This window comes from Rhinatrema bivittatum, chromosome 5 (assembly GCF_901001135.1).
Source record: "Rhinatrema bivittatum chromosome 5, aRhiBiv1.1, whole genome shotgun sequence".
Taxonomy (NCBI): Eukaryota; Metazoa; Chordata; class Amphibia; order Gymnophiona; family Rhinatrematidae; genus Rhinatrema; species Rhinatrema bivittatum.
In genome coordinates, this window is record NC_042619.1 from 265,587,012 (window position 1) to 265,607,856 (window position 20,845).

Here is a 20,845-nt window from a genome sequence, read left to right on the forward strand (position 1 = left end):
ACGGAGTGAGATGGGATTTTTGATAACTGATGAGAAAGCCCATGGAGTGAAGTAGAGTAATTGTTCGACTGAGAGAAGTCAGAGCTCCTTGTTGAGATTGACTTCTGATGAGCCAGTCATCTAGATATGGGAAGACATGGACAGTTTCCCTGTGCAAGTGTGCTGCTATTACTGCCAAACATTTGGTGAATACTCTGGGAGCAGAGGCAAGACCGAATGGCAGTACTCTGTACTGGAAAATGCTGATAACCTACCATGAAACGCAGATACTTGCGATGAGGAGGGAATATTGGAATGTGAGCGTAAGCGTCTTGAAGATCCAGAGAACAAAGCCAATCTCCTGTTTGAAGAAGTGGAAGCATGGTGCCTAGAGAAGCCATCCTGAACTTTTCTTTCTTTAGAAATTTGTTGAGATTTCTGAGGTCTAGGATGGGACGAAGGCCTCCGGTTTTCTTTGGAATGAGGAAATAATGGGAATAGAATCCTCTGCCCTGCTGAGATAGGGGCACCGATTCTACAGCCCTGGCTCTCAGAAGGGTGAATAATTCTACTTGCAATTGGATTATGTGATTTTCTCCTCGAGAGAGAGGTCTCAGAGAAGCTGTTGGAGTTGAGAGGAAATTGAGTTGGTAACCTCGAGATATTATTGCCAGTACCCATTGGTCTGTTATTTGTAACCAATGGTTTTAAAAAGAGGTTACTCGACCCCCTACCGGAAGCTGTGGATGAGGATTGGAAAGGTGGCTTCGATCTCTGGGAAAGGCCTCAAAAGCCAGCAGCCGGTCCCGAATGTGGCAGAGGTTGGTTGAGGCCTAGCTGCCCTAGGTTGTCTGGGCTGAGCTCTTTGTTTCGGCCTAGAAGATCTGCTCCTAGATGTTGGGGGGTAATACCGCCTTTGTCTGTAGAAGGGTCTTCTAGAATCTTTCCTTTGAGGCCTACTAGTTGGCTGTGTAGGTGGATCCTGTGGGATCAATGAAAGTTGCCTCAGGGTTTCTGTATGCTCTTTCAATTGAGCAACTGCATCCTGTACTTTAGAACCAAAATGATTATCACCAAGACATGGGAGATCTACTAACTTGTCCTGGACATCAGGCCTGAGGTCTGAGGCTTTAAGCCATGCCCAACGCCTGGCACTTATACCCGATGCAGCCACTCTGGAAGCTGTCTCGAACCCATCATAGGCCGCAGAGATCTCGTGTTTGCCGGCCTCCAGCCCTTTGTGGATAATTGCTTGGGCTGCTTCTTGATGTTGTAATGGAAGTGATGGTATGAAGTCCTGCATCTGCTTCCACAGATTTCTTTGGTACTGAGTCATGTATAATTGATACGAAGATATCTTAGAATTTAACATGGCTCCTGATAGACCTTTCGTCCCAGGGAATCTAAGAATCTATTATCTTTACCTGGGAGGTTTGAGGAATGTGGTCTTATCCTCTTGGACGTCTTTTGCGCAGACTCTACCACTACTGACTGGTGTGGGAGCTGTGACTTTTGGTAGCCAGGAGCAGACTGCACCAAATATGTAGTGTCCATTCTTTTGTTAATAGCAGGCACTGAGTATGGATGTTCCCAAATCTGATGTTGTAAGTCCAGAAGGACATCATTGACAGGTATGGCTACCACTTGCTTCGGAGGGTCTACAAATTGGAGAACCTCCAATGTTTGCTGCCTTACGTCCTGCTCTGTGACCAAGGTGAAAGGTATGGTGTCAGCCATTTCCTGGATAAAAGTTGTGAATGATAAATCTTCCGGTGGAGATTTTTTCCTTGGATCCGGTGGTGAAGGATCTGACATGAAAGCTTCAGATGAGGAATCTGTGTGTATATCACTCCAAATCATATGGATCTTGTCTAGGTGGAGAAACTGGAGAGGTTCTAGGCGGTCGAGGAAGCCCTGAAGGACCTGGTTGCGGGTCCTCAAGGGGTGACTCCTCAGGGTGTTCTTTCCAAGGTTTGGGAGGAAGAGAATCGACCACCTCATCAAATCTCTTCATTATAAGTTGGTAGAGTGCCAGTTCTGGATGTCCTGGGTCCCCAGGTGAGATTGGCATTGATGCTGTCTGCGCTGGAATCGAAGATGGTGTCGGTATCTTCGGTGGTCGTGCCGGAATCACCTTAGCTGGAATCGGTATAGGTACCGGCATCAACGGGGTCGTCGGCATCGGTGTAGTCTTCGGCTTCAGTGCAATCACTGGCATCGGTAAAGGTACCGGCATTGGTTCAAGAACCGGCATCGGTGACGGCACCGGCATCGGCGAAGTCGCCGGAATAGGCGTCTGTTCTTTAAGGGCCTGAAGCACCGCTTGTCGGATAAAGTCTGACAATTCCTCCGAAACAGCTGATGTAGGCAGAGCAGCTGAACGCAGTGGCAGTGCAGGCGTCGATAGTCCCTCCACAGAGCCCTGTGGAGGTTTGACTGATGGAGGTATAGGCCCCGGCGCCGAGGGTAGTAGAGTTTCCTGAGGTTTGAGCCGTTTAGCAGGCAGTTCCTCCGGGGAGAGAGGCGTCGCTGGAGTCAGTGTGTGCCGATGTCAGTGACGATGTTTTGGCCAATGTGTGACTACTGACCTTGTCGATGCCGTCGGCGATGGTGATCTCCGGATCCCTCCAGACGACGTTTTTTCAACAATATTCGCTTTGAAACCCCCACCGGGGATGATTTTGTTGATGTTGAAGGAGAAGGAAGAAGCTGAAGGTGAAAAAGATGTTCCATCTTCTCCTGTCTAAGTTTTCTTCCTTTGGGAGTCATCTCTGCACATTGAGGGCAGGTAGAGACATCATGTTTATCTCCTAAACGGAGAACACACTCGAGGTGTGGATCTGTTATGGACATTGTCCGATTACAAACCGGACATTTTTTAAATCTGGAAGCCATTTTCTGTCGACAGCCGTCGATGAAGAGGGGAAAAAATTATGAAAGAAAGTTTTTACTTAAGAGTAAAAATGAGACTACAATTACTCACCAGCCAGTGGAAATCTGAGAGAGGTCCCTTATGGGAGAAAATATTTTGAGAAATAAATGACTTTTTAGTCAGGTAATACTATGAGGAAAACTCACAAGGCTCCTTGCTCCGCGATGCTTACAGCAGCGTGGAAAAACGAAGACTGAAGAGAGACCCCTGTGGCAGAGAATATCATGGCATGCTGGGCATGTTCAGTGGCCTCACAGGGCCAGTCAAAAGTTTCTAGAAACTTTGACAGAAAGTTTTCCGTACCAGGGCTCCATCAATGATGTCACCCCACATGTGAGGGCTAGCATCCTGCTTGTCCTGGGATAAACATGATGCTTTAAGCAAAGTAACCAAAATGGAATTCTTCTTTGGCTCATCCATGGGATCAGCACCCAGCACTCCTAACATCTTCTGACTGAGAGATCAGTGCTGGTAATTCATCTCTATGAAAGAAGCGCAACATCATTCTATAAGGTTCCAATCCCGGAGGAATTTCCCTGTCCTCCAGGGGGTAAGATTTGCCTTCTTTATCTATGCCATCCAGGTCCCCATTAGTGTGACCCGCATCAGCTGAGACGCCTTCTGAAATTTACCCACAGCACCAGCCTTGTGGGATTCCACAAGGTGCAATCCTGAACTTTCAGGTTTGGCCAGCTCTGCTGAATGCCCCTGTAGAAAGTACTGCAACCCTTGAAAAAATTCCATCCAAGAGAAGGTGGAGAGATCTATACCAAAACCAGGGATCATTGGTCTGGCACCCAGTGAGTTGCCCTCCCACACTGATGAACCAGTTAGGGGAGTCTCAAAACCAGGCAAAACTTCTGACAGATCCCCCTCCAGTTCCTTTCCTGTAACCTGCTAGAAAGGGCCATGCTCATCAAAATCAGCTTCCAAGCAGTGCTGACAAAGATTAGAGGGGACCCCTGGCTATGATGCCTGAATATGGCAAGCAGCGCAAATCATGAGGCACTTAGGCTTCTTTGATACTGGCATCATGGATAAGGACAACCAGTAGCAGCGTGCTCAAAAACAAGCGTTGACAATTATTTGTCTAACAGTGTGTCTGTACACAGCAAGCCTGGACAGGACCCCCAAAAACTGGATGCCCAAAATTAGGGCGCCCAAGAATAGGTGACTATAGAGAGATAGATACTCCGTTGAACTCCTATACTACAACTGCTCATAATTTGGAGGCCCAAATACTTGGTCCAGATGGATGTTGAACCTGGATGCACAGGTGCAAACCAACGTCAGGCACTGCTTTTGCGGGAGACTTGCTCAGAAGAAAGCATACAAAAGCCACTGTGGCCTACCACGTGGGATCCCAGTGAAGCCTGAGAGCAGGGCTTAGCCAAAGGGCCACTCAACCTGCTAAAACTACTGCAACTCCCCAAGTCCTCCACGGAGATGGGAATACATGTCAGATCAGCATGCTGAGGCTTGGAGACCAGAAACAGAAAAGGGGAGAGGAATCCCTAAATCTCTCTCTCTTACTCTCTTTTTTTTATTTTTTAACTCTTTACCTGAGCTCAGCCTGTCCCGGCCGAGTACAGAGTTGGTCTCTGGCTGTGGAGGGAGAGGGCTAATTCCTTCACCGCCGCATTTGGCTTCCTGCACCTGCTAGCCTCTCAGTTGATTCCCTCCTGGCAGCTAAATCCTCACTGGAAAACCAGCGACCAGTCCGAGGCAGTGAACTGAGGGAGGGATCACCAGATATCACCTCAGGAAAACTCGAATGAGGGAGGCTTCACAAGGTATCACCTCAGGAGAAGCAGTCCCCAGTAGGGAGATGCACGTCCACCATCTGCTGGAGACTGAGAATACTGGCAGGCTGATGTCAAAGAGGTCTCCATATGCTGGTAGAGAGGTGCATAACCACTGGTCGTGGATTAACCTGTCTGAATACTGAGAAAATTGGGTTTGCTATATTAAAGAAAACAATAATTGGATTTTTAATAATTTAAAAATTAAGTAAAAATTAAAAAGTTACAAACAATCCACCTTGCCATAAGAGTGTCATTTTCCAACAGTTTCCTTAAAACTGATTGCATTTGTTCCCTGACTTTTATAACTCAGCTCAAGTTAGTGGGCATCAGCTAATGAATAGGTGAAAAAAATGACCAGTAAATTTCTTAGTCTGTCTCTCATCCATCAGTCACTTTCTGGGCAGTAGAAAGCCAGTAAATTAACCAGCAGGATACTGCACTATGATTTGTTTGATGTTTTAAAATGTTGGAGATAAATATATTTGTCATTTACTATGTATAAGTGGTATACTAGCAAACAAGTAGAAGAATAGTAAACTTACTTTAATTTTCTTGTCCTGGAAAAATCTTTTGGGATACATTTTCTTATTTACATAAGTCACTCCACAAGACATGGACTCTGAGTATGTATACTCAGTTTCATAAATAAGGTGCTGAAAATTATAAGAAGATTCTAGAGGTTCAATTCCATAGCTTAAATTTCTGAACTGCAGAAATCCCCTGAGAAAGAAAATGAGGATTTTTAACAGACTGTACCTATACTGTAATAAAACTAAAAAACAAAAGGTAACATCTGAAAAAATATATGAGATTTACTGTAGTTTTCAGAGCAATCACAAAATCATCAGCTAGAACTGAATCTCATTGGTTTAGTTTGTAATCAATATCACTTATAACATCATAGCAAATATGAACCTTCATCTTTATGCCTAAGCCAGCCATCTCACCAGATGCAGCAAGGCTGGCTACTTCAAGATGCAGGCATACTTAGACTATTTTCTCCAAGGAATTACTCCCTCTCTTTTCAACAGCTGGTAGGATAAGGTCAACCAGCTTCACCATTCTATTTCTCTCATTCTCCCCAGTCTCTGCAACTGGTCCTGACCCTGTGCATCCTCTCTTCATCTATTGGGTGGCAAGGGAACCACAGCATCCACTATAAATCTCAGCTCTGTAGCTCCTCTCTACAACTGGAAGACAGTTGGCAAACCCTACTAGCCACAGCAAGTCCTGGCCACATAACTTCTTTTCAAACAAGAAGGAAGAAGTGGAGGTATATCCTTGTGGTTAGAGCAGTGGGCTGATAACCAGTGAAGCCTGGGTTCAAATCCCACTGCTACTTCTTGTGACTTTGGGCAAGTCACTTTACCCTCCATTGTCTCAGGTACAAACTGAGGAGCTCATTCACCAAGCACATTAGGCCATTTACTGCACTGATAAGCATGTAAATGTATGCTAATCAGCTCATATATACCGTAAATGATGCAAATCAAATAACATGACTTGCTGAAAAGTTTGCTGCGTTATTTCACCTGAGAGCACTGGGACATTAATGCTCTTACAGGCCTATGCAATACCGTGCGCCCAGGTGAACAAGTGTCCATAACCCCTTATGCAATAAAGGGATTAGCGCATCCAATACATACATCTAAACCAGTGCATAGGCTAATAGTGCTTATTACATGTAAATGCCATGTTGATGAGGCTATTAGCTAGTACCCCTTTATGTAAAAAACAAATGTGTGCCCGACACGCACATTTTTTATTTTATTTTATTTTTCTAAATTTCAAATATACAACAACATAACACATTGTTCTGGCATAGAGATATTACAATGGAAATATGTATAACTTTGCATACAATAATTAAGAAAATTCTCATTAATCTCTAATTTTTAAAAGGAAATATGGAGGGGAGTCCAAGAAAAGAAAAATAAGCTATTACATCCTTAGAAAAACTAAAATAATACAAAAGAAACAAAATATGGGAGCATTTCCACACCCTTACTTTCTACATTGAACCTCCTAGGCGTGTGCATCTAGAAAAGACCTTAATTGTAATGGATTAAGAAAAACAATTTTCATTTTGATATCTTATTAAACATTAACAAGGGTACTTCAGAAGAAATCTTGCACCACAATTTAACACCTCCGATCTCATAACAAGAAACTTTTTTCTTTGATCTTGTATAGATCGGGTAATGTCTGGAAAAATCCAAACTTTTTGCCCATGAAATTGAGTTGATCTATTCCTAAAGAAGAACTTTAAAACTAGATTCCGGTCATGTTCAAAAGCAAATGAAACTAGTAAAGTTCCTCTAGATAGTATTTCTGTTTCATGAGACATTTCCAAAATCTCCGATATATTTAAAGAACGTCTTCCGAGGTATGTAATAAGCCTTAGTTATCACAGGCATAGCTTCTCTTGGAATTTTAAGACTTTCTATTAAATAGGACTTCAAGAAATCCACCACTAATACTTTTTGAACAATAGGAAAATTAAGCCCTCTAAGATTCAAAAATCTTAAAGAATTCTCAATGCTCTCAAATTTCTTTATTGATGCATTTTCAAATTGAATTAGATTTGTTTGAATCTTTCTTGCTGTAAAGTTATCTTTTTCTCTGTATCTATTCCTCGTTTATTAGAGTCCAAAAAGACTTGAGATAAAGAAGTTATTGCCGATTCTATAGATACCAGAGTATTCCACACTGTGTCTAAAGTCACAATAACAGGTTTCTTCAAGGAAAAAACTGTTCCAGGTATTAAAGAAATAGTGTCACCTAGGTTCAAAGCAGTGCTATTATCTCCTACAGGTTCAGACACCTTGGGGAACACAGACTTCGATGTTCCACACAGCCTCAAAGCCTCTCTTGCTGGTTCTTCAGGCGCTTCTCTCTCTTCCTCTGCTCCTGCATGCAGGGAAACCAACTCTTCCCCCTCTAAACCCAATGGTTTAGGGTTTCCTCTGATCTCCTCCAGGGTACTCATCAATTCCACAACTCCTGCCGCATCCAAACCATGGGGAGGGGAGGGTGTCTCCGGTGCTCTTGGGCTAAGCAATATTTCCTCGGCCAGTGAAGGGGACCCATGGCTCCTGATCCTCCCTCTTAGCGGCCCTCACTTCCGGCATTCTTGGTGTAGAAACATAAAAGCTGTCTATCTTCCATTGACTCCTTTGCAAAAACTCCATTTCAGGTATATTTTCTCTCTCTTTTGCCTTCCACTTGGTGTGGGCATCTTACAGGCAGTTTTAATATTGAATTCCAATATTAAGGTATTGGAGTTGTGTTATGGAGTTGTGTTATGGTTATGAGGTGTTGGAGTGGATTCCTGGGTACTGTGGTGATGGTCACTCCGACGGGGTGAAGCCCTGTGAGGAACTGCAGTATTAGGCTAGACTCTATACACGCAAACACAGAGAAGTTGTACTTATTGTACAGTTCAATGGTACTGCCTGGGGAGCGGGCAGCAGTGAAGGTAACCCAGTGAAGTAGTCCAGGGGTCCTCAGCAGAGGAGACCAATTTCACACTCGAGTAGGATAGGCAGTGCGGCGTAGCAGGGACAGGTCCCGGATGTAGACACAAAGCGCAGAAGCTGAAGATGAGACAGAGTGTAAGGGTTAGTACTCACTGAAGCAGAAAGCTGTATTGTTGAAGGTCTTGGCAGGTAGAAGTTGTTCAGTGGCAGGCACCAGATTAGGGAGAGGAGGCCCTCGAGGAGAGAGTACCCGGTATCCCAGGATAGGTACCTGAAATAGAGCAGAAGGGCCCCAAGGAGCAGGTACCCAAGTTAGTGAAGAAATACTCCGAAGGGCAGAGAGGGCTTCCTGTGGCAGTTGGGCAGAGCAGCATAGACCGGAGGCAATCCAATCCTTGCTAACTCAGTTTGTTAGCAAACGAAGGGCAGGCTAAATACCAGGAAGTGATGATGTCACTCGGAGGGGATACCCCCAAGGTTCCCGCCATGACGGGGATAAAGATGTGGGTGGCGTGCACACCCTAGGAGGCCCTCAGGAAAATCATAGCGAACACCGTCGCCGATCTGGGGACACTGGAGAGAGCGACATGAAGACACGGCAGCAGCCATCTTCCCAAGGCTTGAGGAGAGAGAAGGAAGAAAGGTGAGGCACAGAGGTCGAAGCCATCAGAGACCGACGGACGCAACAAGTTGACAGAAAGCAAATGTAGCTTACCTGATGTAACAGGTGTTCTCACAGAACAGCAGGATGTTAGTCCTCACAAATGGGTGACATCGAGGATGGAGCCCAACCACGGAAAACTTCTGTCAAAGTTTCAGGAACTTTGACTGGCCCCTACTGGGCATGCCCAGCATGGCACTAACCCTGCAGCCAGCAGGGGTCTCCCTTCAGTCTTGTTTCAAAGCTACAGGCAATGCCGAAAAATAAAATAAAAACGAACCCAACACCGCAGGGTGCTGGGCGGGTTTCGTGAGGACTAACATCCTGCTGTCCTGTGAGAACACCTGTTACATCAGGTAAGCAACATTTGCTTTCTCACAGGACAAGCAGGATGGTTGTCCTCACAAATGGGTGAGTACCGAGCTGAGGATGTCCGAACATGCACCAAATGTACCCAACGGCGTGCAACAGGCACAACAACTGGGGTGGAATTTGGGAGAGGGCATCCGCACCCTACCGGGAAGGTGGAAGGGTGTTGGTACATCATGCTGGAAAAAGGTTACGCAAGACAGACTGGTCGAAGATGGAATCCTGTCTTCCGGCTTTGTCCAAGCAATAATGGGCTGCAAATGTATGGAGGGAACTCCAGGTGGCAGCCTTGCAGATGTCAGGAAGCGGCACCGATCGAAGGTGTGCTACTGAAGTCGCCATGGCTCTCACAGAGTGTGCTTTGACACGGTCTTGGAAAGGAATGCCAGCTTGCTGATAGCAAAAGGAGATGCAGTCCGCCAACCAGGAGGAAAGAGCCTGCTTACCCACAGGCTGCCCTAACTTGTTAAGATGGAAAGAGATGAATAATTGAGTGCTCTTCCTGTGGGCAACTGTACGGTCTAGATAAAATGCTAGAGCCCGTTTACAGTCAAGAGTATGCAGAGTCTGTTCCCCGGAGTTGGCGTGGGGCCTGGGAAAGAAGATAGGTAGTATGATGGATTGATTAATATGAAACTCCGAAACTACCTTAGGTAAGAATTTAGGGTGAGTGCAGAGTACCGCCCGGTCCTGCAGGAGTTTAGTGTAAGGCGGATAGGTAACTAGGGCCTGTAATTCACTAACCCTGCGAGCTGAAGTGATAGCCAAAAGGAATAACACTTTCCATGTGAGATATTTTAGGTCACAGGATTGAAGAGGTTCGAAAGGTGGTTTCATAAGGCGACCAAGAACCAGATTAAGGTCCCAAGATGGGGCCGGAGGACGTAAAGGTGGCTTCAAATGGAGCAATCCTTTAAGAAAGCGTGTTACAAGGGGTTCTGAAATAGGGACACCCCCGATACCTTTATGGAAGGCGGCTACCGCACTGACATGCATTCTAATAGAAGAGGTCTTTAGACCTGATTCTGATAGATGCCAGAGATAGTCCAAGAATTTAGAGATTGGACAGGAAAGGGGATCAAGGGACTGAGAAGTGCACCATGATGTATACCGTTTCCATTTGTAGGAGTAAGATTTTCTTGTGGAAGGCTTTCGTGAAGCGATCAGGACACGAGAAACTGAATCTGAAAGGTTAAATGGCTGAAGGACTAACCTTTCAATATCCATGCCATCAGGGACAAGGCTTGGAGGTTGGGATGGAGGAGGCATCCGTCGTTTTGAGTGATCAGATGCGGGTCCTTGCCCAGAGGAATGTGCCTGCGGATGGAGAGATCCTGGAGTATGGGAAACCACACTTGGCGTGGCCAGTGCGATGCTATCAGGATCATAGTTCCCTTGTCCTGACGTAGCTTCACGAGAGTCTTCGACAGAAGAGGAAGTGGAGGGAATGCATAAAGCAGACTGGTTGTCCACGTGAGGGAGAATGCATCCCTCGGCCGAGAGTGCTGGCTCCGAATGAGAGAGCAGTAATTGTCCACTTTGTGGTTCTGAGGGGACGCAAAGAGGTCTATGTGGGGATAACCCCATTTGTGAAACAGAGAGGTCGCTACCAAGGGATTGAGTGACCACTCGTGTGGTTGGAAGACACGGCTCAGCTGGTCTGCCAATACATTGTCTACTCCCGGCAAGTAGGTGGCCCTGAGGTACATGGAGCGGGAGAGGGCTTCTGCCCAAATCTGCGCAGCTTCCTGACACAGAAGGAAGGAGCCTGTGCCTCCCTGCTTGTTTATGTACCACATGGCCACTTGGTTGTCTGTCTGAATCAAGATTGCGTGGTTTGATAGGCAATCTTGAAAAGTCCTGAGAGCATAGCGGATTGCTCGAAGCTCCAGGAAATTTATCTGGTGTTTGGCTTCCTCTGGTGACCAGAACCCTTGAGTTTGTAGACTGTTTACATGGGCTCCCCAACCGATGTTGGAAGCATCGGTGGTGAGGATTACCTGAGGGTCTGGTGGAAGAAAAGGCAAGCCCTGTAGGAGGTTGAATTAATTTGTCCACCAGGCAAGAGACAGACGGAGTGCATCGGTGATGCGAACAATGGAGGACAGAGGCTGAAGAGCTTGGGCCCATTGTGATCTCAGAGTCCATTGCATGACTCTCATGGCCAGGCGGGCCATGGGAGTCACATGAACTGAGGAGGCCATGTGTCCCAGCAGAATGAGGAATTGGCGAGCTGTTGCTGTGCGTTGAGACTGCAACTGGCAAGCTAGGGACACAAGGATTTGGACTCATTGATGAGGAAGGAAGGCTTTTGCCTGTAAGGTGTCCAAGTCTGCCCCAATGAAGGATAAGGTTTGAGATGGGACTAAATAGGACTTGTCGTAATTGACAAGAAACCCTAGAGAAAGCAGAGTTTGAATTGTCACGGTCAGGGAGGACCGAGCAATTTGCTGGGTTGGGGCCCTGATTAACCAATCGTCCAGGAAGGGGTAGACGTGGACACCTTCCTTCCTGAGAAAAGCTGCAACCACCACAAGGCATTTGGTGAAAACTCGTGGTGCAGATGCCAGGCCGAAAGGTAGCACTCGGTATTGGTAGTGATTTCGGCCTACTAAAAAACGGAGGTATTTGCGATGAGATTGAGTTATCGCAATGTGAGTATAGGCGTCTTTTAGGTCTAGAGAGCAGAGCCAGTCCCCTCTTTGCAGCAGAGGGAGAAGCGAGCCCAGGGTTACCATCTAGAACTTCTCCTTGTGAAGGTACCTGTTGAGGGCCCGTAGGTCTAGGATTGGTCGAAGTCCTCCTGACTTTTTTGGGCTCAGAAAGTACCTGGAATAGAACCCTAGTCCTTGTTGTAAGGGAGGAACGGGTTCTATAGCGTTTGACTGTAGGAGAAGGGAAACTTCCTGCTCTAGAAGAACAGAGTGATCGGTGAGTCTCCACGCCTGCAGGGGTGGGGAGTCCGAAGGGAGAGTCAGGAAGTTGAGGTGGTAACCCTGTGCAATTATCGCTATCACCCATTGATCTGTGGTGATATGATGCCATTTTTCTAGAAAGTGGCTTAACCGACCTCCTACTGGTATGATTGGAAGAGGGATTTGGCATCTGTTCTCTAATTGAAAGTCAAAAACCCGATGCAGGGCCAGGTTGTGGAGCTGCTGCGGGCTTTTGTTTTCGAGACTGGCGAGGCTGAGTTTTATGGTAAGGCCTCGCAGGCCTAGACTTGGCTAGTGGGGGATAATACTTCCGTGGACGGAAGAATGACTTTTTTGAGTCCTTCTTAAACGGTTGTTTAGAAGGTAAGTCAGAAGGAATGGATGAGAGCTGTTTAAGTGTCTCATGATGATCCTTCAGTTCAGCAACAATTTGCTGAATTTGCTCACCAAACAAATTATCCCCTAGACAGGGCAAGTCAGAGAGCCTGTCCTGAACTTCCGGGCGAAGGTCAAATGACTTAAGCCAAGCCCAGCGTCTGGCAGAGATGGCCGTAGCAGAAAGTCTAGTGGAAGCATCAAAGATGTCATAAGCTGTTCTTATCTCATGCTTCCCAGCTTCAAACCCTTTATTTAATAGGGAGTGAAGTTGTGGCTGGAACTGTTCTGGTAAGGCATCTGAGTATTCCTGTATCTGTTTTAGGATGACCCTATTGTACTGGGTCATGTACAGCTGATAAGAGGCTATTCTGGAAATCAGCATGGCCCCTTGGTATACTTTCCTACCTATACTATCTAGGAATTTATTTTCCTTAGTAGGAGGAATGGAAGAATGTGGCTTTATTCGTTTAGCTTTCTTTTGAGCTGAATCTACCGCAACAGAGTGATGGTCTAGTTGTGGTTTCTGAAAGCCAGGTGCTGACTGTACAAGATAGGTAGAGTCAGCTTTTTTATTTACTGGAGCAACAGATCAGGAGATTCCCAATTCTTTTTTAGAAGGTCCAGAAAAACCTGATGAATTGGAATAGAGGTGATGACTTTAGGGGCATCCAAGAATTGGAGCAACTCCATCATCTGGTGCCTGTCATCTTGAAGCTGAAAAGGGACCAACTCCGACATTTCCTTCACAAAATTTATGAAAGAGAGGTCCTCAGGGGGAGAACGCTTTCTACTCTCCGCAGGAGAGGGTGGTGAAGGCAAATCATCGGTGTCAGTAGAGGTATCATCACCCCAGGTGTCATAAGGATCAGGTTGCTGACCTGTAGGACCATGAGGGGGCTGAATACCTGAAGGCCCCGGTTGAGGCTCCGAGAAATTCAAAGGAATTACCGGGGGCATCGAGAATGTCCTCGATGGAATAGGTGCCGGCATCGGTACCGGTATCGAAGGAATCGGTGTCGGCATCGAAAGAATCGGTGCCGTCATCGAAAATCTCGGTGGAGCTGATGTGCGTATCGCCCCCGAGAAATGTATCGGTGGCGAGGGACGACAAGGCACCGATGGAACTACCCCCGAAGGGGGAATTCGATACGGTGTTTCTCCACCTGATGAGAAGGCTGACGGTGACCCAGGTATTGCCGGTGGAAGGGCAGTGATAAGCGCTTCCATCCGGGCAAGCAGCGGTGCCAGTGCTGCTGGAATCGGGTCGGTGACCGGTTCCACTCTCGGTGCCGGAGTCGGTGCCGAAGGAGTCTGGAACTGTAGCATTGCCTTGTCGATGGCCTCCTGGACCAGCCGGTCCAGTTCTACCCGGAGACCTGGGGTAACAAGACCCGGCTCTACGGGAGAGGGAGGCTGAGGCTGAGCCGGAGGGACCACCGTCACCAGTGGAATCGCGGCTCCCAAACCCCGAAGGGGTGAGGGTTGCCTCAGTGTTTGCGAGACAGGAGTGGACGGTGCCACTTCTGGTCGAGACTTCTTTGAAGGAGGCTCGGACAGTACTGAGGTCGATGACTTCGATTCCTCAACGGTCCAAGACTTATGACGTCGATGGCGATGTCTCTCTTTCCGATCCCCTCGATCTTCGGGGGAAGGAACAGGAGTCGATGGCCGTGAAGACGTCGATGGCGGACGGTCACCAGGAGGCTGTCGATGAAGATGAGACTTCGACGGTGCCGGTTCCGATGACGTCGATGCAATCGATGGCGTCGGAGTGTGAGCATGGAAAAGGAGTCCCATCTTCTCCATTCTGGCTTTGCGACCTTTTGGTGTCATTAGGGCACATTTGGTGCAAGTCAGGACATCATGCTCACTCCCTAAACACAAAACACAGACTCTATGTGGGTCTGTGATGGACACAGTACGCGTACAGTCCGGGCACCGACGGAACCCCAACGCCATAGCCATAGGCCAAAAATTTAGCCGCGGGACGGTCGACTGCCAACAGGCCTCAAGGGCCAAACTCGACGGTAGTCGACAAAAAACAACGGCAAAAACTTACCGAAGTACCGCGGAGGAAAAATGAAGAGGGGAGACCCCTGAGGGGCAAATTTTTCTTCAAGAAAGTAGTTGAAGAGATTCCTGTCAGGAATGTGGTATGAGCTCCTTAACCGCGTGGCAACTGCTGCGCGGAAAAAAGAAGAATGAAGGGAGACCCCTGCTGGCTGCAGGGTTAGTGCCGTGCTGGGCATGCCCAGTAGGGGCCAGTCAAAGTTCCTGAAACTTTGACAGAAGTTTTCCGTGGTTGGGCTCCATCCTCGATGTCACCCATTTGTGAGGACAACCATCCTGCTTGTCCTGTGAGAACAATTCTCTCCTGCTCTCTATGCATCGCCCATCTTGGCTCCCCCTCGACATGCACATTTTAACCCTCAAAAATTAATGCCAGCCCCGGAGCTGGCATAAAGTCTTGAGGAGCCCCAAAGGATTAACAGAAAAGCAGATATTAATTTGGAGGAACCACAGAAAGCAGCAACATGAAAAAAAAGAGCAAGTTTGCTCACCGTAAACAGTGTTTTTCGTAGATAGCAGGATGAATTAGCATTGCTGTCTGGGACGTCCTTTGGGCGGCCAGGTGACAGAGCTCTCTTAGAAGATAAGAGTTTTTAATAGCAGTGCGCCTGCATATATGTTCCTGCACAGCCTCGATCCTCCTCAGTCTGTAGAATAACAACTGTCCAGGGAGGCAGGAGGGTCAGCATGGGTAATTCATCCTGCTATCTACGGAAAACACCGTTTACGGTGAGCAAAAATGCTCTTTTCCCGTAGATAAGCAGTTTGAATTACCCTTGCTGACTGGGAGTCCCCAGCTGATGTTTTAGCACAGAAAGTCTCCGAGTCTGTCCTGACAATGAAGTCAGATAGGGCGCTCAAGACAGTAGAGAATGAGGTGGACAGTTCTTGTCTGTTGGTTCTTTAGTGTTCAAGAAGTGCCTGATTTGAGGATTGTTCTACCCATGTCCATGTCTGCCGCGGTCTGCTTATTCAGGCAGTAGAGGTCTGTGAACATGTGTAGCGAAGACCAGGTGGTCGCCCCAAAGATATCCACAACGTGTACTTCATGAAAGTGTGCAATGGAAGCTGCCATAGCGTGGGCTTGGTGCGCCGTAGGGGAGGTTGCTAAGGCTTCTGAATGTTTCTGATAGTAGAACACCCTTCATAAACCTGGAGATGAGCGGGTGGCAGGAAATGGGAGCCTCATTGTGAAGGGAATTGTAAGCCACTATTCACTGAGATGGACCCTGACCGACGCCATGACCATTCCCTTCCGATAGAGGAGATGGAGGTATTCCAACAGTCTCTCTGGAGAGCAGGTGAATGGGTCCGTTCTGTTTTCTGAGCACCAGGTAGAGTAATGGACCCATTTCCTCTGATAATTCTGCCTGGAGGAGGGCTTCCTGGAGGAGACGAGAATGTCATGAAGCTGTGGGGAGAAGCTCAGGTGGTGGAGTACCACCCTCTCAATCTCCACACGGTGAGATGCAGGGATGAATGAAGGGGGTGAAGCAGGAAACCCCCCTCCTAGGTAAGAAGGTTCGGACTGTTGCCCAGGGGGATCGGTGTGTCCACAGATAGGCGAACTAGATATGCGTACCACAGTTTTCTGACACTGGAGCAATAAATATCAGATCTGTGTTGTCCGCACACTTCTGGACTGTGCGAGATATGAGAGGTATGGGAGGGAAAGCGTAGAGAAGACCTTCCGTCCAGGTGATGAGTAATGCAGCCTGTGCTAGGCACCAGGTACTCGAGTATACCGAGCAGAAGGCCTGTAGCTTCCGATTTTGCTCTGTAGCAAAAAGATCGACGCGAGGAAGACTCCAGGTTCGAAAGAGTCTTTCCACCACATCCTGACGAAATTTCCACTCGTGGGGATGAAAGATCCTGGTCAGCCTGTCCACTCTGGAGTTGTGTATGCCTGGAAGGTAAGTGGCTTGCAACGTGACGGACCAGCTTTCCGCCCATTCCAGGATCTGTACAGCTTCTCTGTACAACTCATTCTTTGTTGATGTAGAACATCGCAACCTGGTTGTCTGTATGAATCATCACTGTTTTTCCCCACAGGGAGCGTTTGAAGGCCCAAAGAGTGTTCCAAAAGGCCCAGACCTCCAGGAGGTTGATCTGCTGTGATCACTCCCAGGGGGACCACAGACCTTGTGTTTGGAGGTGGACTAGTGAGCGCCCCGCCCCTTTTTGGAAGCGTCGGTGGTGAGGATGATGTGATGCGCTGGGGGGCGTAGTAGTGCTCCTACAGTGAGTACCAACAGTGTTAGCCACCATTCCAAATCCAGTTTCATGCTGGGTGTGAGGGTGACTCGAGTGGAGAGAGGGTTGTGGAACTGGCTCCATTGGGATTTCAGGCCCCATTGGAGGCGATGCATGTGGAGACGAGTGTGCGAAACTACATATATGGATGCGGCCAAGTGTCTAAGGATGGTCAGGATCTGTTGGGCGGAGGCGCAAGTGGTCCTGTCAGGTGATCGGCCAGTGATGTGAGGCCAAGGGCCCGGGAGTCCAGGAGGCAGGCTCTGTCTCAGGTCATGTCAATGCAAACCCCGATGAATTGTAGGATTTGAGAGGGGTGCAGATTGGACGTCTTGCAGTTGATGACCAACTCTAGGCTGGCCAGACAGCGGATGGTCCCCAGTACATGTTCGCACAGGATGAAGGGCTTGGGGCTACCAGCAGCCAGTCATCTAGGTAAGAGAACAGTTGAATCCCCTGCCTCTGGAGGTGGGCCACCGCTACCGCTAGGCATTTCGTGAATACCCTGGGGGACGAGAAGAGGCCAAAGGGGATCACCTTGTATTGGAAGTGGTGGCCATTGGCAGTAAAGCATAGGTTCTGCCAGGATATGGGAAGCATCGGAATATGCAAATAAGCATCCTTGAGGTTGAGCGAATACATCCAGTCATTGGGACGAAGGAAAGGTAGGATGGACTTGAGTGACGTCCTTTTGAACTTCTCCTTGGTTAAGTACTTCTTAAGAGAACGCAGGTCCAGGATGGGTCATAAACCTCCCGACTTCTTGGGAATGAGGAAATATTGGGAGTGGAACCCTTGGTGGCAGCTCAGTGGAGTAATTTGGTGATTTCATCCTGTAGGGGCTTGCACTGTGCATCAACTTGTCTTTTGTGCACTACATGAGGAAGAGTCGGAATGGATGCAAAATGAGGGAGTAGCCATCCTTGATTACACTGGGGAACAATTTTTAACATAATTCCTGTGGAGTTCGATTTTTCAGCTGTTTTAGACTTAAATAGGCATGCTGATTTCAAAACTGCAATTAGTTTTCTTCTATCAAGTCAAGGTTGTTCTCTACAGCCTATCTTAGGCCTGGATTTATCAAAATGCACTAAATATCGCATGCGATAGGAAAAGGGCGTGTTTATGGTAATAAGCTGTTTATCGAATTGGCCTCCAAGATGTGACCTCAAACCTGGTGATCCAAACATTCTACATGAGCCACTTGTTGACAGAAAGAACATTATATTCCCACCTCTGCACATAAAACTGGGTCTCATGAAGCAATTTGTTAAAGCTTTGCCAACTGAAGGAGACAGTTTCAAGTATCTCATTTTGGCATTTCCTAGCCTGTCGTTTGAAAAGATAAAGGCAGGGTGTTTGACAGTCCACAGATTCGGCAGCTCATTAAAGATGAACATTTCATCGGGATAATGTCAGAATTCCAAAAGAATGCTTAGTTGTCATTCAAAAACCTTGTCAAGGACTTTTTTGGAAATACACAAGCACAGAATTATACCAAAATTGTACAGAAACTCTTGGAGAGCTTCAAAATGCTTCGTTGCAGCATGAGCATCAAGGTGCATTTTCTGCATAGCCATCTTGCTGACTTCCCGAAAAACCTTGGTGCAGTCAGTGATGAGCAAGGTGAAGGATTCCACCAAGATTTGAAGGTCATGGAGGCACGGTATCAGGGTAGATGGGATGTACATATGATGGCTATTGTTGGAGCATCAGGCAAGATTGTCCACAGATTGAACACTGCCGGAAAAGCTATAAGTGTACATTTTTACCTTAATATGTATGTTTGGTAGCAGAACTTTACTACTTGCACACAATTTGACTTACAGTAACAATATATAGCCTTTGTATAAATAAAATAACTCTAAATAAACAGTATATTCAGGTATTTTTTTCTTTTACATAAGAACAACATAAGAACATAAGAAATTGCCATGCTGGGTCAGACCAAGGGTCCATCGAGCCCAGCATCCTGTTTCCAACAGAGGCCAAACCAGGCCACAAGAACCTGGCAATTACCCAAACACTAAGAAGACCCTATGCTACTGATGCAATTAATGCAGTGGCTATTCCCTAAGTATAATTAATTAATAGCCATTAATGGACTTCTCCTCCAAGAACTTATCCAATCCTTTTTTGAACCCAGCTACACAAACTGCACTAACCACATCCTCTGGCAACAAATTCAAGAGCTTTATTGTGCGTTGAGTGAAAAAGAATTTTCTCCTATTAGTCTTAAATGTGCTACTTGCTAACTTCATGGATGCCCCCTAGTCCTTCTATTATTCGAAAGTGTAAATAACCGATTCACATCTACTCATTCAAGACCACTTGATTACCGCTTCAAAGTCAAAAGAGGTAGAGACACTAGAGAAAGTGCAGTCTGATAAGGACTACAACGTAAGAGCTGTAGCAAACTATTGTGACAGATATTTCAGGTCGATTACAGAAGCAGAATTGCCAGAAATATTTCCTTTGTATGTACATTTTTATGATTTTTGAGACAAAGGGAGAGTATCCTGTATCTTAAAAAGTTGACGTGATAGAGAAAAACTGGGGTAATTTTTGGATTCAGATGTCAAAAGGCTGAGGAGACCCATCCCACAATGATGATGTAGGGAGCTCCGATGCAGGTTTCCAATGAGGAGCTGTAGGTGAGACTGGTAGATGTTAGATTACTCACAACTCTTGTAGCTGTAATAGTGCAGTTCCCTGCAGGTAGAAGTAATGGTAGCAGGCACCAAGGTAGACAACCCAGGCCCTCGAGGAGCGAGTACCTGGATACTGGATAGGCACCTGGAAAGAAGCATAAGGCCCCCGAGGAGCGGGTACCCAAGTTAGTAGAACCCCAGAGGGTAGAGTGAGCTTCCAGCAGCAGCAAGAAGCGGCAGAGCAGCTTAGACCGGACTAATCCAATCCTTGCCAACTCAAAGTCAGTCAGCAAATGGGCAGGCTAAATACCCGGATGGTGTGACGTCACTCGAGGGGGACGTCCACGAGGTTCGTGCCAACGCTGGAATAAAGACGTGGGTAGCATGCGCGCGCGCACCATAGGATGCCCTCAGGTGAATCATGGCGAAATGCCTTGCCATAGCCGTTCCGGGGACGCCGGGGAGTGCGGCAAGCAGACGCAGCGGTCGCCATTTTCCCGAGGCTGGTGGAGAAAGCGAATATTGAGGTGAGGCATGTGGGACGAAGCCGTCTGAGTCCAACGGACGCAACAGTACCCCCCTTCAAAGGACCTCCTCCAGACCCCTTACCTGGTCTTGGTTTCCGAGGATGTGATCGATGATATTGATTCAGCATCTCTATGTCCATGATATTAGCCATAGGTTCACACAAGTTATTTTCTGGTCCATAGCCATCCCATGACAGGAGGTATTCCCAAATTCTGCCTCTCTTCCTTAGATCAAGTATTGCATCAACGTTGTACTCGATGTACAGAGGTACAGAGAAGGGCAACCAAAATGATAAAGGGGATGGAACAGCTCCCCTATGAGGAAAGGCTGAAGAGGTTAGGACTGTTCAGCTTGGAGAAGAGACGGCTGAGGGGGGCATATGATAGAGGTCTTTAAGATCATGAGAGGTCTTGAACGAGTAGATGTGACTCGGTTATTTACACTTTCGAATAATAGAAGGAGTAGGGGGCATTCCATGAAGTTAGCAAGTAGCACATTTAAGACTAATCGGAGAAAATTCTTTTTCATTCAACGCACAATAAAGCTCTGGAATTTGTTGCCAGAGGATGTGGTTAATGCAGTTAGTGTAGCTGGGTTCAAAAAAGGTTTGGATAAGTTCTTGGAGGAGAAGTCCATTAATGGCTATGAATCAATTATACTTAGGAATAGCCACTGCTATTAATTGCATCAGTAGCATGGGTTCTTCTTAGTGTTTGGGTAATTGCCAGGTTCTTGTGGCCTGGTTTTGGCCTCTGTTGGAAACAGGATGCTGGACTTGATGGACCCTTGGTCTGACCCAGCATG

General features: G+C 47.0%; 1 protein-coding gene across 4 annotated transcripts in view; it reads right to left on the bottom strand.

Annotated features, from left to right (window-relative positions):
- The window catches only part of LOC115092720 (disintegrin and metalloproteinase domain-containing protein 9-like), a 978,865-nt gene that overhangs the window by 738,468 nt on the left and 219,552 nt on the right, over positions 1-20,845 (bottom strand). For all 4 annotated transcript variants that reach the window (XM_029603963.1, XM_029603962.1, XM_029603965.1 and 1 more), the window contains exon 6: positions 5,259-5,436. In XM_029603963.1, the coding sequence (XP_029459823.1) occupies positions 5,259-5,436 (178 nt within the window). The remainder of the gene's footprint in view (positions 1-5,258; positions 5,437-20,845) is intronic.